The sequence below is a fragment of the Pteropus vampyrus genome, unplaced genomic scaffold (assembly GCF_000151845.1).
Source record: "Pteropus vampyrus isolate Shadow unplaced genomic scaffold, Pvam_2.0 Scaffold23, whole genome shotgun sequence".
Classification (NCBI taxonomy): Eukaryota; Metazoa; Chordata; class Mammalia; order Chiroptera; family Pteropodidae; genus Pteropus; species Pteropus vampyrus.
Window position 1 is genome coordinate 3,808,308 of NW_011888804.1, and position 14,910 is coordinate 3,823,217.

General features: G+C 53.9%; 1 protein-coding gene across 1 annotated transcript in view; it reads right to left on the reverse strand.

Annotated features, from left to right (window-relative positions):
• RASAL1 (RAS protein activator like 1) overlaps nucleotides 1-14,376 on the reverse strand; it is a 23,444-nt gene extending 9,068 nt beyond the window's left edge. The window contains exons 1-14 of the mRNA XM_023528155.1: nucleotides 14,358-14,376; nucleotides 13,829-13,850; nucleotides 13,256-13,312; nucleotides 10,934-11,047; nucleotides 10,732-10,793; nucleotides 8,098-8,227; nucleotides 6,116-6,197; nucleotides 5,897-6,028; nucleotides 4,104-4,192; nucleotides 3,429-3,546; nucleotides 3,124-3,277; nucleotides 2,583-2,647; nucleotides 2,244-2,356; nucleotides 187-379 (exon numbers count right to left, since the gene is read on the reverse strand). Of these exons, the coding sequence (XP_023383923.1) occupies nucleotides 187-379; nucleotides 2,244-2,356; nucleotides 2,583-2,647; nucleotides 3,124-3,277; nucleotides 3,429-3,546; nucleotides 4,104-4,192; nucleotides 5,897-6,028; nucleotides 6,116-6,197; nucleotides 8,098-8,227; nucleotides 10,732-10,793; nucleotides 10,934-11,047; nucleotides 13,256-13,312; nucleotides 13,829-13,850; nucleotides 14,358-14,376 (1,350 nt within the window). The remainder of the gene's footprint in view (nucleotides 1-186; nucleotides 380-2,243; nucleotides 2,357-2,582; nucleotides 2,648-3,123; nucleotides 3,278-3,428; nucleotides 3,547-4,103; nucleotides 4,193-5,896; nucleotides 6,029-6,115; nucleotides 6,198-8,097; nucleotides 8,228-10,731; nucleotides 10,794-10,933; nucleotides 11,048-13,255; nucleotides 13,313-13,828; nucleotides 13,851-14,357) is intronic.
• Between the last annotated feature and the right edge of the window lie 534 nt (nucleotides 14,377-14,910).

Here is a 14,910-nt window from a genome sequence, read left to right on the forward strand (position 1 = left end):
ATCATCATCACCCTCTGTGGCTTCCAGATCCTGCCAGGAATGTTGTCCCCACTTCTACCAGGACACAGAGTCCTTTAGTGTGGCAGCCCAGTTTCCGTCCCACCTCTGCCCTGACTCTCCGTGTGACCCTGGACAAGCTACTGTCCCGCCCCCCACTCCCAGCCTCAGTCTCCCCGCCTGGCCCACCTTGTGCTCTGCCTGGGGGAAGCGCTCCTCCACACACTGGTGTAGCTGCTTGAAGGTGAGGCGCATGGCTGTCGGGCAGCGCCCCACAGAGCCCACGATGGCGTCCATGATGGGCCCCAGGTAGCCCGTCAGCAGCCCCAGGCTGGCCTCCCGCACATGCTCTTCCGAGGGCGTGCCTTTGAAGGAAATCCTCCTGGGGGGGGGGCAGGCGGAGCGGCTCAGCTTCAGAGCCCAGCCCCTGCCCCCTCCGACCACCCCCCACCACCCCACACGGGGCTTAGATAGCGCCCGCCTGCCCTTCCCACCCGGCTTCTAGTTGCTGCCTAAACACACGCAGCTCATCCTTGTCTGGGAGGCTTTGCACATGCTGTTCCCTCTGCCTGGGACACTTGTCCTCACAATCAGCTGAAATGCCACCTCCTCAAAGAGTTCGTCCCTCCCCCATCATACGTCATCACACACCCTGGTGCAAAGCATTTTCAGCAGGAACACGCCAGACACACGCTTCTGCCTCAGGGCCTTTGCACTTGCTATGACCCCCATCTGGAACATGCTTCTGCACATCATCCCCTCTGTCCCCTCCTTCAAGTCTTGGCTTAACTGTCCCCTTCCCTGTGAGGCCGTCCCCACAAGCACCCTATGGAATATCACAAGCCCCTCCGCTGCTCCTGGCTCTTCCCTCGACCCCACCAGCTTTATTTTCCTCCGTTCCACTGATCGCCTGCAAGGATCTTCTCTAGTTTATGCTCTGTCTGCCCCTAGAAGAGGGGTTGGTGCCCATTGGTTCTCTGCTCTGAACTCAGTGCTCAGCCAGCCAGTGCCTGGCACCGAATGGGCGCTCAACAATGGTTTTGTTGCGTGAATGACAAAAGAGTACTTTTCTATCTGCAACTCTGTTTCTTCCTCTCTTGTTACCATCCAGGTTCAGGGTCTGTCTTGCCCACTCTCAGACCGAAGACGCCACAGAAGCCAGACTGGGGGTTCTTGGCCCTCCTATGTCCTGGACCCAGCGAGCTAAGCCCTGAACTGATCTCTCCGGCATTGTATCACTTAATCCTAATGGCAACCTGACGGACAAAGTCGTCCACTTAACAATTAAATTATTCCCATTTAACAGATGAGGGAACTGAGGCTCAGAGAAGTCATCTTGCAAGTAGGTGGCAGAGCTGAGATTGGAACTCAGGACTGCCCACTTGAGTCTGCCTGCTACCCTGCCCTGCCCAGGTCCCCGGACGCCCCTGCTTCATCCTTGCCAGATGCTCCGGGAAAAGCTTCCACCTTGGCTTTCACGGATGGACTAGGCCCTTCTGCTCAGGGCCTGACTTCAAATCCCTGCTGTGCAATCTCATGCAGGTGACCTCCCCTCTCTGAGGCTCCGTTTCCTCGTCTGGTAAAAGGCATTCTGATGCCTGCCTCTGGGGTGATCGGGAAGTGGTGGGCAGCACTTGCTCAGCAGGACCCGAAGTGAAGGCAAGACCCTCTTCTGTCCCCACCATAGTCCCCAATGTCTTGCCCAGCAATCAGGTCTCACAGCCTGCTGGGAACAGGCTCGCCCACCCCGGCTGGAGTGGGGAAGGTCTTGAGAAGAGAGGAGGTGCCCACAGAGGCGTGGCATGATCCCCAGCACTGCCCTGCTTCTTCCAACCTCATCAAGAGCTCCAGGACACCACCTCTGCACACGGGCCCATGCAGGGCCCGCCCCCAAGGGCCTCGGCCACCATTGCAGTAATAGAAATACCTAGTACTTATGGAGTGTTGGTCGATGCAGGGCTGTGCATATATAACTCAGTTAATTCTCATAGCCCTGCAGGGGTAAAGCAACTTGCACACCAGTGGAAGTTACAGAGCTGGGATTTGAACCCGGGAAGCTCGGATTTCAGAGTCTAGCCCAGAACCACCACACTAGGCAGCCTAAGGATCCAGGTGCTCATGAGACTTTGAGGTGAAATGTAGGGCTCCTGAAGAGGTGGCAATGGGCACAGACTCAGTCTGACAAGGCTCCAGGGAAACAAGGGGGCTGTCAGGAGGTCAAGGTTCACCCTTTAGGCTCTGCTCACCTGGTGCGGCCCAGGTCCATCTTGCATGGGTCCAGCTCCATGTACTTCTTCTCCTCGAAGACGCGGTTAATCACCGGCTTCAGGACCTCGTGCAGGTAGGGCATGCCCACGAGCTGGGGGCAGGGGCACCACACGGGGCGGGGCCGAAGGTGAGGCGGGGAAGGGTGGGGGTGCTACCGGGTTGCCACTCAGGGTGAGGCCTGGCACCCACCGCCAGCACCCAGCTCAACCACCCAGTGCCACCCGAAGCCAGCCAAGCTCTGGAGTCTGAGTAAGTCCTGGAAGGGGGACCCCCCAAAGAAGCTGTCCCCAGGCCCCTCTAGGCCTTGGCCCGCTCACCTTCATGAACTGTTCCATGGACTTGGATGCCAGGGAGTTAGAACGGAAGAGGGTGTTGGGGTCGGCTGGGAGGGCAGAAGGAAGTGCCTGCTGGGATTTGGGGGGCTGGATATGCCTCACTCCACCCACCCAAGGTAGGGGTCAGGATTCTTTCAGCCTCGGGAGTCGAGAAGACCAGCAACATAAATTCCATTCACAGTACAGAGGCCCAGGGTGGTTAAGTGATCTGCCTAATGTCACACAGCATGAGAATAACAAAACCCAGCAGGCTGGAGTGCACAGCACTCCACACACGCACACGCACACACACGCACGCGCGCACACACGCATGCACACACGCACACACACATGCACACACGCATGCACGCGCACGCATGCACACACGCACGCACACGCACGCACGCACACACGCACACACGCACACACACACACGCATGCGCACGAGTCCCCTCTGTCTGAGCCCCTCCCTCCCACTTCTGCCCTCGACACCTTCTGCAGATTCATCCTTAGGGTGATGTCTGGGGGTCACTGGGCAACTCACTGGTCCGCGCCACCTCACGCCGGGTAAGGTGATCCAGAAAGCGCCCCGCCAGGCCCTGGCCGAGGAAGAGCTTCACCAGCTTGGTGGCGAGGTCCTGGCGGCAGTCGCCCGAGGTCAGCTCCTCCAGCACAGCCAGGGGGCTAGCAGCATCCTCCTGGGTAGGGACAGGAGGCAGGACAGGTGGCCTGGGGTCCTGGGACTCCAAAGCAGAGGAGCCCAGGTAGGCGCCCCAAAGCTGGGGGAGGCCAGGACTCAGATCCCCATTCCACCCCCTCCCAGTAGAAATGCTCGTATGACACGCCCACCTCTGCCGGGCCCAGCACAGACTCCGCGAGCAGCTTCATGAGGGGCTGGTAGTATTTGGAGGGCAGGACGCGGTCCTCGACGAGGCGCACCTTCAGCCGCAGAGCGCCCAGGTTCCCCCTGAGCGGGTCAGATCTCAGGTGTGTATGGGGGTATGTGTGGGCAGGTGTGTATGGGAGTACGCATGGGCAAGTATGTATTAGAATATGTATGGGCAGGTGTGGAGAGCCAGGATGGGCAGGTGTGAACACGGGTAAGGAGCACGGATATTTGCAAAACAAGACGGGTGTGGACAGCGCCGGGCAGATGTGAACTGGCATGGCCAGTCTAAACAGGTGTGAACAGATATTGACAGGTGTAAATGGAAATGGACAAGCACAAGCGGTGTAAACAGTGTGCCCCATAGAAGCAAGTGTACAAGCACGGACAGCGTGAAAAGGTGTGGACAGGTGTGGAAGGACCCAAGGTCCTGAACACACGTCAACAGGTGTGAATGGACATGTTCTCAGGGAGATGGGTAGAAGGTGAACTCATTTAGATGCATGTACACACACATCGTAAGACATTCAACAAACGTTCGTTAAATGAATGAGGGAAGCCACACGGGGACAGCTGGAGAGCTGACATGGGCTGGAGGTGGTTCCAGCCTGGCCTCCTCCCTCCACACCCACATTTACCCAGAATCCTCCTCGGCTCTAGGAAAGGGCAGGAGGCGGAACCAGCCGTTGGGTGGGTTCTGCTGCAGGACCTTTGCAGGGAATTCCACCTGTGGGTGACACACAGACCCTCAGCTGAGCCCTGCCCACCTCACCCAGCCCTACGGGAAGAGCTCACTGCCCACCCAAGCAAGGGCAGCATAGCCTGCCAGAGGCCACCTCCTCCTCCCCTACAGTATCCCTTTGACACAGCAGCAGTGACACTCCCTCCTTCAGTCCCAGATTATTAGTCCTGCCAGGGTACCAAGAGCCTCCAGGGACACTTAGTTGAGGAAACTGGGGCTCAGTGAGGTGGAGGGACCAGCCCGAGGCCACAGCAGCTGCTAGGGACAGCAGGCCTGGCTTGAGTGTATTTTCAGCTCTGTTTAGGGACAGACACAATTGCATTTATTGAAAGGCTTGAAGACAGTCCAGAGGGCCCCCAAACCCCACACCCCTCTTTCGAAATAACTTTATAAGATATAATTCGCATCCCATGCAAGTCCCTATTTAAAGTGTATCATTCAATGGTTTTTAGTACATTCGTACTTGTGCGAACATCACCACTAATTTCGGAATATTTCCTGTCCTCCCCCGCAAAAGCCTGTACCCATACCCATTCACAGGTACTCCCCGTCCCCCAGCCCCTGGCAACGACTAATCCACTTTCTGTCTTTATAGATTGATTCACCTACTCTAGACATCTCATATAAACGAAATCACATAATACTCTAGACATCTCATATAAATGAAATCACATAATATGTGTGGGGTGTTTTTTCTTTTTTTGGACTGGCTTTTTTTACTTAGCATAATGGTTTCAAGATTCATCCATGTTGTTGCATGTATCGGTACTTTGTTCTTTTTTATGACTGCATAATATTCCACTGCATGGATGGACCACCTTTGTTTATTCATTCATCTCTTGATAGACATTTGGGTTGTTTCCACTTTGGGCTATTACAAACAACACTGCTACGGACATTCACGTACAAGTCTTCTGTGGGCATGTGTTTTCATTTCTTTTGGGTATAGACTTAGGAGGGGAATTGCTGGGTCATGAAGTAACTCTATCTCTAACCGGTTGAGAAAATGTCAGACTGTGTGGCACCTTACATTCCCACCAGCAGTGCATAACCGAGCCTCCCTCTTGTTGGCTCTAATTTGCCTCCTTTTAAAAAATGTCAGCCCTGATACACACCCACTACTATGAGAAGCAGGAACAATCACACCCATTTTGCAGATAGGAAAACTGAAGTTCTAAGAGAAAAACCTCAAGCCCTGTGCTTCCAAGAATAGAAGCTAAGGGCTTAGATTCTGGAGTCAGAGAGACCTGCACTCAAATCCTGGCTCTGCCACTTCTTAGTCGTGTGACCTTAGGCAAGCGACTCAGCCTCTCTGAACCTCAGTTTCCATCTGTAAAATGGGGAAAACAATAGTCCCAGCCTCACAGAGTGGCCATAAGGGTAAACACGGTTATGCTGGAGAAGTACACAGCATGGGGCTAGCACACGGCCGTCCTGGGTACTCTCATCCCAGAATAAGAACCTGGGCTGACCCGGTGACCTTGGGCAGGTTCCTGCACCTTTGAGACCCTCAGTCCTCTCGAATGTACAAGGGGGTAATAGGACTCCATCGCCCAGGCCTGGCCAGGGGACCTGGTGAGGTAGCCTTCACACCTTCCCTGGGTACCCCCAGGATACCCAGCCTATCTCCCCTTCCTTCCCCCTTGGAGGTAGCGGGGAGCCACGGAGGGTGTCAGAGGGGGTGCTCACCATGCCCAAGAAGTCATTCTTGCCCACCATGTCCCAGTCCCAGAGCTCCACCCGCAGCGGGGATGGGGGACCTGGCATCTCCCGCAGCTCCAGCACCTCATCCCAGTGTGGGAAGCGAGTCTTCTTAATGGTCTAGCAGAAGAGAAAAGGAGAGACAGAGAGCTGACGGGGACCCCACCACGGGACGCCCCACTCACCCAGCTCCCCTCCACCACTCACCGAAGTCTCCACGCTCTGGCTGCCCCAAAACACACGTGCAAATGGATCAGATGTGCCAGAGATGTCTCGGGGGGCCAGGTCCCTGGGGACAGATGAGGAAAAGAGCGGGAGACACATGACCTTCAAGGACCAAGACCCAAGCTGGACCTTGGAAAATGGGTTCAGGGTGGACCATTCAAATTCTGCTGGTTTCCAAGGCAATGAACTGCTCCAATGTAGGGACCCAGCAAGGAGCACCCCTCACCATACCTGCCCAAACCCCGTATCTTCCTGTTGACTAATGCTACCCTAGGAGGAGGTGCTAGTATGACCCTGTTTTCCAGATGAGAAAACTGAGCCACAGAAAGGTCAAGCCCAGCAGGCAAAGGTGCAGCGGGAGGAAGAAGGGGGCCTCAGTTTACCTGGAGCCCCTGGATGGGAGACCAGATGCCAGGGTTCAAAGCCTGGCTCTGCCATTCGCTGGGTGATTCTGGGAAAAGACACTTCACCTCCCTAGGCCTCACTTTCCTCACCTGGAAAATGGGAATAATCAAGGACCAACCTCACAGGGCCAACGTTAAATGAGACGATGTGCGTAAAAAGCTTAGCATAGCAGCTGGCAGGTGGTGAGGGCTGAGCTCAGTCATTCCTTCAACAAACACTCATGCCCACACTCTGCCTAGGACCCAAGGAAAGGCATAAGGCAGAGACCTCTGGCCTCTAGTTGCCATGACAACCCAAAAGTCTCGCCCCAGTCAGCCTCCCCCATCCCTCCTTCCTGAGGTACCCCAAGTCCAGGGACACCCCCCACCAGGGGCTGCTTGCTTCCTCCTGCTGTTCCTCTCCCACCCTTACTAGGCATCCAAAGCCTTTGGTTTCCTAGGAGCCAGCCCAGTTGCTAAGCGACAGCAATTGGTCCCTTTCCTGTTGCAAGGATTCTGCATAGGCTTGTGGCTGGGGAGGAGGCCCTGGGCACAAAGCAGATGAGGAGCCCATGCCCCAAGTTGAGTCCTTTAGCCTGTCCCCTTTCCCCCTGGTATTCTTTGTCCAGACTCCAGGGAGCCCTAGCTGGGGGCAGAAATCTGGAGGTGGTGGGAGAGACACAGAGAGGGCAAGGAAGAACCTTAAAGTCACACAGCAAGCTAGAAATGGAGATCTCCTCCAACCTGGGAGAGGATTGGCTTAAAAGTGAAGGTTGAGGAGTAAGGTGTGAAAAAAAAAAGGCAGAAAGGGGGAAGATGGATATCTCATAAGCTGGTGCCTCTGGAGGGTCATCTGTGGTCCCGCATCTGTCTTCCTTCTGATGGTTCTTTGGGACAGACCCTCCCTTCCCTCACTCCCAGCCCATATGACGTAGGTGGGCCGATCCCTCCCTCCACTCCAGGAATGGGCTCGCGACTCAAGTCTGATCAATCAGAGTTGATGTAATTGGTTCAGAGACAAGCATGTGCCCCAGGCTGAGCCAATAAGAATTAGTCCCAGGACACTGGTTAGAAATGGTCAGAGATAAAAGTCCCTTTTCAGTTGGAGCTGCCAAGTTATTAGGATGGCAGCTGGGGCTGCTGGGGCCATCTTTGTCCCCACCTGGTGAGGGACTGTTTGAGAATGACAGCTGAGGAATCTGTGTCTACGGATTCCAGATGTCACCATTGGAGCACCTGGATCCAGCCATACCTGAAGCTACATGTCTTTCATAGGAGCCAATCTGTTTAAGCCAGTATGACCTGGGTATCTACCACTTACAATTTGATTAATATACCTCCACACATTGGTCTGGCTATTCTGAGTATGTAGCCTTTGGTTGCTGGTCACTGGAGGCCCAACAAGGATCCTACTTGTGCCTGAAACCCAGGAATTTACAATCCAGTGAGCTTGAACTGTTTGTTCACATGGAATCCTGATTGTGAGTCCCTAAGTGCCCCAAATGCCAAGGCAGCTGGGGGACCCCAAGGGATTCCTGCTCATTCTCAGGCCACCCCCTACACCCACCATCAGGACCATACCTGGCCTTGAGCACATGACAGTGAAGACAGCGGCCACGCACATCCTCCAGCATCTGCACAGCCAGGCAGATCTCACCCTGCACCTCCGCATCTGGATCCACTCGGCTCAGGTTGATCCAGCTATCAATTCCTGGGAGACACGGGCACTAACATTTATTAAGCACCTACCGTGAACCCGGAGTTAACTTAAAAATTCAATTAACGTTAATAATGTGTTAAGTCGTGGACTTCTCATGGACATCGGAAGGTGCAGTCATTACCCCCACCTCCAGATAAGGAAAATGAGGCCAGCGAGGGAAGAGCTTTGCCCATGATCCCACGGCTAGTCAACGGCAGAGCTGGGAGGTGAAGGCACACAATGCCCTTAAGCATGCACCATCACCTTCTTCACCCTGGTATACGAAGCCGTCCTTCATTTAGTCTAACATACTCTTCCCTCGGAAAGATCATGGGCATTCCTACCTCTGAGGTTTTGTATGGGCCATTCTCCCTGCCTGAATCGATCACGGTCAAGTCCATCACAGTCTCTCAGTCTCTCTCTCTCTCTCTCTCTCTCTCTCTCTCTCTCTCTCTCTCTCTCTCTCTCTCTCTCCCTCTCTCTCTCTCTCTCTCTCTCGTTCTCTCGCTCTCTCGCTCTCTCTCTCTCACTCTCTCTCTCTCCCTCTCTCTCTCCCCCCTGCCCCCCGCCCATTTCTCTCAGCACTTCGAAGGTATTGTTCCACTGACTTCCAGCTTCCACTGTAGTTATTGGGAAGTCATCTCAGCCTAATAATTGTTCTATCTTTTCTCTCTAATTGTGAGGACTATGCTTTTGATGTTCTTTGGTTTCACACACAATGTGTCGAGATAAGAATGTTTTTTTATCCTGCTTCGTACAGGTTGTGCTTCTACTTATAAAATCATGTTCTTCCTTGAGTTCTAGAAAATTCCAGATCATCTTTTTTCTTTTTAATCATTTCCTCTCTCCTGTGTTTTGTTTGCTGTTCGTTTATTTGTTTGTTTTCTTGGGGGGTGGTTGGAATAAGAAAAGGTTTTATTATTGAAATGGTACCGTAATCCCCAGTGTTTATTATTTTGTCATCTCAATTTTTTTCCTACCCTCTCCTTCTAGGACTCCGATTAAATGAGTGTTAGACCTTCTCAGTTATTTTCTGTCTCTGAACTTCTCTTTTATGTTTTCTTTCCTCTTTCTCTGGGCTAAAGTCTAAATAACTTCTTTAGCCCAGATTCCAATTCACTAATTCTCACTTCTGCTCTGACTGATCTATTGAACTCACCTACTTAGTTTTTAATTTCAACAACTGTATTTTTTAACCTTTAAAATTTTGGTTTAGTTCTTTTTCGAGTCTATTTTTTTTTTAATTTATTGCTTTAATTTATTGTGGTTATTGATAGCCCTTTCTGGTGATTACGTTTTTTATTTACTTAATTAAAAAAAATTCTGGATATGATAATTACAAAATCCAAAGTCTTCGTAGGCCTAAATCTGAAGGTTATTGTTTCTGCTGACTCTTGCTCACGGTGGCCCTCTTACTTGTGTGTGTGGTCATCTTTGATTGTGAAGTCATATTTGTTTGATCTCCCCATATGGGAAACCTAACATGAGGATGCTTATCCCCGGAGTGAAGTAATGCTTGCTTATTCTGGGCCTCTCTGAGGGTCTCTCTCAGTCTAATGGAGAAGTCTCAGGGTCAATACCATCTGCCTTGGCCCTAGCCCAAGATCTCGCCTGCACATTGTAGATCTGACATTGACATTTACTTTCGGAGCCATCTCTACTCCCTTGCTGTTGCTCACCACTCCCTGTTAAGTTTTGCTCATGACTGGGGGATGGGAGGAGAATCCTGGGAATTTTCCTTCTTTACGGCAATTCTAATGATGTATTAGGAATCCCATTTAATTCAGGATCTCACTGTTACGGGGCAGGAGGGCCCTTCTGAGGATCTAGTCCCCCACATTGCTGGAAGTGGAAGTTTCATTTCACCCCCCTCTATCTCCACTGCTACCCCCAAGTCCAGGAGGCCGTCAGCTTTCTCTCACTTGATTGTTGCACAGAATCCAAACTGATCCCCCAGATCTACTCCTATCCCTCTGCGATCCGGAAGCCACAAAGCAGTACAGAGATCTTCTGAAGACGTATCTAATCTTCCCTATCACTCCATTTTCCAATAATATAGCTCCAGTATCTTCACCATCTTGCTCAAGGACCATCAATGGCTCCCCAGTACCTCCAGAAGAAAGTCCAGATTCTGGTCTGGCACCTAGGGCCCTCTCCGATCAACCCCCACCAAGTATTCATCTGCCTTGGCCCTACACCCAAAGAGAATCCATAGAGACGCGCCTTAGTATTTTTGTGAAAGCACCTTTAAGGACTAATTCATTCCCCTTCCTACAGGAACCCTTCCTTGACCACACTAGCCCTCACTGCCCACTTTTCCTCATCTACCATACCAGTCGTGTTGCACATACCTCCACCCTCACATCTGTCTTGTTTAAAAACAAACACTGAAATAATTTCCCACTAAGGGCTTTGTGCTTCCCTGTGTCACTTGCTATGCCCTTGTAAATGTCCTCTCTGGTCATGGCCATCCCCTCCTCCCTCTGCCCAGCTGGAGGCCAGTGCCCCTCGCCCACCTCGTGGGTCAGCTGCAATCGCCTCCCTGCTCAGCGAGATCTTGCCGATGACGTCATCGTGTCTGTGGAAAGGTGGACAGGTGAAGGTCCAAGTTAGGGAGTCGAGGGGCAGGTGTCAAGGGCTGGGTAGGTGGGTGGGTACTTTGCTTCAGGGTGTCCGCCTCCCCTTGGGTGCCCAGGCATGGGTCCCCAGCACACGTACCCCACCGTGTCCTCATCCAGCACATAGAAGGCCAGGTGGTGGAAATCCAGGGGCAGGTGCACGGTGTACTCCTCTCCCCAGAAGGGGCTCAGGCTCCGCCAGATGGTTGCTGTCCTGCAAAGGGGGGCATAGGGGGCTAGGGGACCTTGGGCCACATAAGTGGCAGACACCTGGAGACGCAGATATGTAAATGCACACACACACTCCCACTCACTGAAACAGAGACACTCACAGATGCACCGAGGAAGCCAGAGACACACAGAGATACATTCGCACATACTCAGATACACATGAAGCCTCAGAAGTCTCTGTGTTTCTACATACCAACATATGTAGTTACGCAGAAAAAAACAGACATATTCACACAGACATACATTTAAAAAATGCCGACACACACATGGAGACCCACAGACACACGCTCACACGCATCTGGTTATACACAGCAGACGGACACACAGAATCACACAAACACACAGGAACTGAAAACACGCACAATTCCATTCATTCATTCACTCACCCTCAACTGTTTGCCAAGACTTGCGGGTTACAAAGAATCAGAGGAAGAGGTGCCAAGGTCCCTGCCCCCACAGTCCCCCTCAGCGGGCAGGTGTTCTCTCCTGAGCTCTTATGATGACACAGTGAGAGAGAGTTCAGTGGTGCCTGTCTGAGTCTCAGAGTGCGGGTGGGAAGGATTAGGAGAGGCTTCCTGCAGGAGCTAGTCAGGCAAAGTGGGGAGAGAAGATGAGGACAATCGTTCCATGGCTAGAACAGCATGTGCAAAGGTCCTGAGGTAGGAATGAGCTTGGTGAATTTGAGGAACAGGAACATGCTGGGTGAAAAGGGGAAAGTGTGAGGGGCCAGGAGACCATGAAGTTAGCATGGACCAGAGCACTTGGTGAGCAAGGGGAACCACAGGAAGATCAGGGGCTGAGAAAAGCTCAGAAACAGACACACACATAGAGCATCTTCACCCCGGCGCCCCTACAGACACACTTCCCTTTCCCCAACAGGTAACAAAGAACCTACTTGCCCAGTAAAGACACATCCAAATTTACGGCTGCAAAATTTGGTTTGCACACCTGTCATTCCCATCCTCCTTCCTTTCATACACTCTTCCCCAACAAACTGTGAGCACGCACACGAGCACACACGCACACACATGCATGCACACTCTGCCCTCTGTCCCAGCCCGGGGCACCATCAGCAGACGGACCCTTCTCCCCAAATACCCTCTTCTCCCACCCTGGCCTTTTCCCAACAGGAAGTCCCTCAGGCTCCCCAACCCCTGAGATGGGAGGCTCTTCAGAGCCCAGAGGAGGGGAGACGGTAGCCTGCGGTAACACAGAAAATCAGTCTGCAGGTTTGGGGGTGATATCAGCATGTGGTAAGGGGGCAGCATGAGTGGAGCAGAGAGAATGATGGAAGGGGTCAGCTGGGGTGCTGCTGGCTGACCTTCTCCCATGCGGGCTCCCCGTCCCCAGCTCCCAGCCCATCTGGACCAGAACCGGCACTAGCGGCATCCTGAATCCTGCTGTCTCCATAGGAACCGAGGTCTCAGCTGCCCACCCACCCCTCGGGCCTGTGGGGCTGAGAACCAAGCATAGCCCAGCCCAGTGTCCCCCCTGCCCAGATTCATTCACACACCGAGAACCCTCACCTCCTCGCACCGGTGCCCGCGTACCCAAACAAGCAGGCCATGGTGCACACATGTGTACGGGGTGGCCCATGTGTGTGCACACACATGCACACACACACACACACACACCACACTCGTACACAAAGTGAGCCTGTGAACCCGCACACCCCTGTGAATACACACATCTGGTCACAGGCATTCATACCGGCCCACCAACACCCCCACACATACTCACAAGCAGGCCCAGATGGATGCGTGTATGCACGCATGCATACACACACACACACACACACACCAGTGCCCGCAGCACCCAGCAGGCCCGGAACCAGCCAGCCCAGCCAAGCATGAGATGCCCGCCCCCAGGGAGGCCGCTGTGGGAGGCACAGGCTGGCAGCTGCTGAGTCAGCCCAGGGAGACAGCAGGGACATCGTCACGTCCAGGGGGAAGGTATGGGCCAGTTGGGGCGGAATGGGGGAAAGAGCTGGCAGACCCAGCTGTCCGGTCCTCAGGCCAGGGCGCAGAGCACCCACCATCAGGCCTGACAGTCCCCCGTGGGTGAGCATGGCCCTCCCAGTTCCTCTTTCCCCTATGCGTTCTTGTGCCTGGACTCCCCAGGGCCAGAAGGAGCGCCGCCCCCACTCCTTCCCTGTTCCCCTCGCCCCAGGCCTGGCCGCTCCACTCCTCACCTGGCCACCACCTCGTCGTCCACTTTCACTATGCAGTAGGGGTCACTGCTCCCAGACCTGCAGTTTGGGAAGGGGGGTGGAGAGGGAAGTCATGAGCGGGGGGCATCCCAATCCACCTTCTTTATACTGAGAGGGGCACCAAGGCCCAGACAGGGGAGGGAGTTTGCCAAGGATCCCACAGCAAGTTCGGCTAAGGGGCAGGACCTCAGGCGGCCAGCCGGAGAAGTCATGGCTGCACAGCCCACCCGCCGTGTCCCTGACACACCGCACATGGGACCTCCAGTGGAGAAGGGGATTCCACAGAAATGGAACACTGAGGCAGGAAGCCAAAAAGTTCAGAGTCCTGGTCCCAGGAAGCTCAAAGCAGAGGTCAAGAGCATGTGCCGGGGAGTCATCCCTGGCGAGTCATCCCCGGCTTCCCCACCTGCTGGCTCTGGAACCCTGGCAAGTCCGCTACGCTCTGTGGACCTCGGTTTCTCTGCTTTGTGAATCAGGCATCACATAAACACACCTCCCAGGGCAGTTGGAGGAATTAAAGGAGATTATGGGTGGGGGGAGGCGTCACAGGCTTACCCCAGAACTCTCCCCCAGGTGCCTTAACACCACCCTCTTGGGTGGGCATTGCCCTCTCCAGCTTTTCATTTCAACCCAAGTTTCCTGGGAAGGTGGCGGTAGGGGTGAGGGGTTCCTCCCATTGCTCAGCCTTCAGCGGGGAGGGACCTCAGCAGACTCTCTCACTGCAGGCACAAACCAGGGCACCCAGACCTCAAAACTCAACTAGCAGGACAGATGCGTCCCATTTCCCTAGTGGCCATGAGCCATCAGCCAACCAAAGCCAGCTCCACCCCCCCTTCATAATAAGAGTTGCTCCATCCCCCCTTCATAATAAGAGTTGCCAGTCCATCCATCTCGTCCCCTAGTCTCATCACATAGGCCTGCTCTGTCTTCTCAAGCTCAGTCAAACCTCAGGGCCCATCCATCTAAGATACCCTGGCCGTGATCTTGTCATGGCTGCCTTCGTCTTGTCACTCAAACCTCATCCCCAAAGGTCACCTTCTCAGAGAGGCCATCTCTGACCACCACTGTCCTATGTAACACTGACCTCTGATGCCTCTGAGCATCTGAAATCGTCCTGTTCCCTTGTTTCTCTCTGTGTTTCTGCGTCTCCCTGGCTCCCTCAGCTTTTGAACTGTGAACTCCTTGGGGGAGGAATTGTAGCCCCCTCCCCTCCCCCCACCTGGCAGAGCCAGGATCCGAATCCAGGTCTCTGGGACTCAGTGCACCTGCTCTTAACCAGTGCCACCTCCACCTTAGCTCACGACCCCTTCCCTATACGGCCCCTTCCTTCGACACCCCAGTCCCCACCTTCTCCCTCCGCCACCCCCTCTCAGTTCGGCTTGTCGCCAGTCTCAAAACGCTCAAGAATTCCAGGGAACAGGGACATTGGCACCAGGAGCTGGCTCCAACCTGAGGTTTGTCTACTGGCTGAGCTCTCCCTGTGCCTCAGGTTCCTCTCTGGACTCCTTACTTTAGACCCCTCTGCTGGGTGCTCCAGGGCCCCCATTTCCCCACCTGGTCCCCATTCCTGAGCACCTCAGACTGGGCAGTGGCCTGTATGTCCGAGTTCCTCTCTGCATTCCACCTCCGATTCCCCT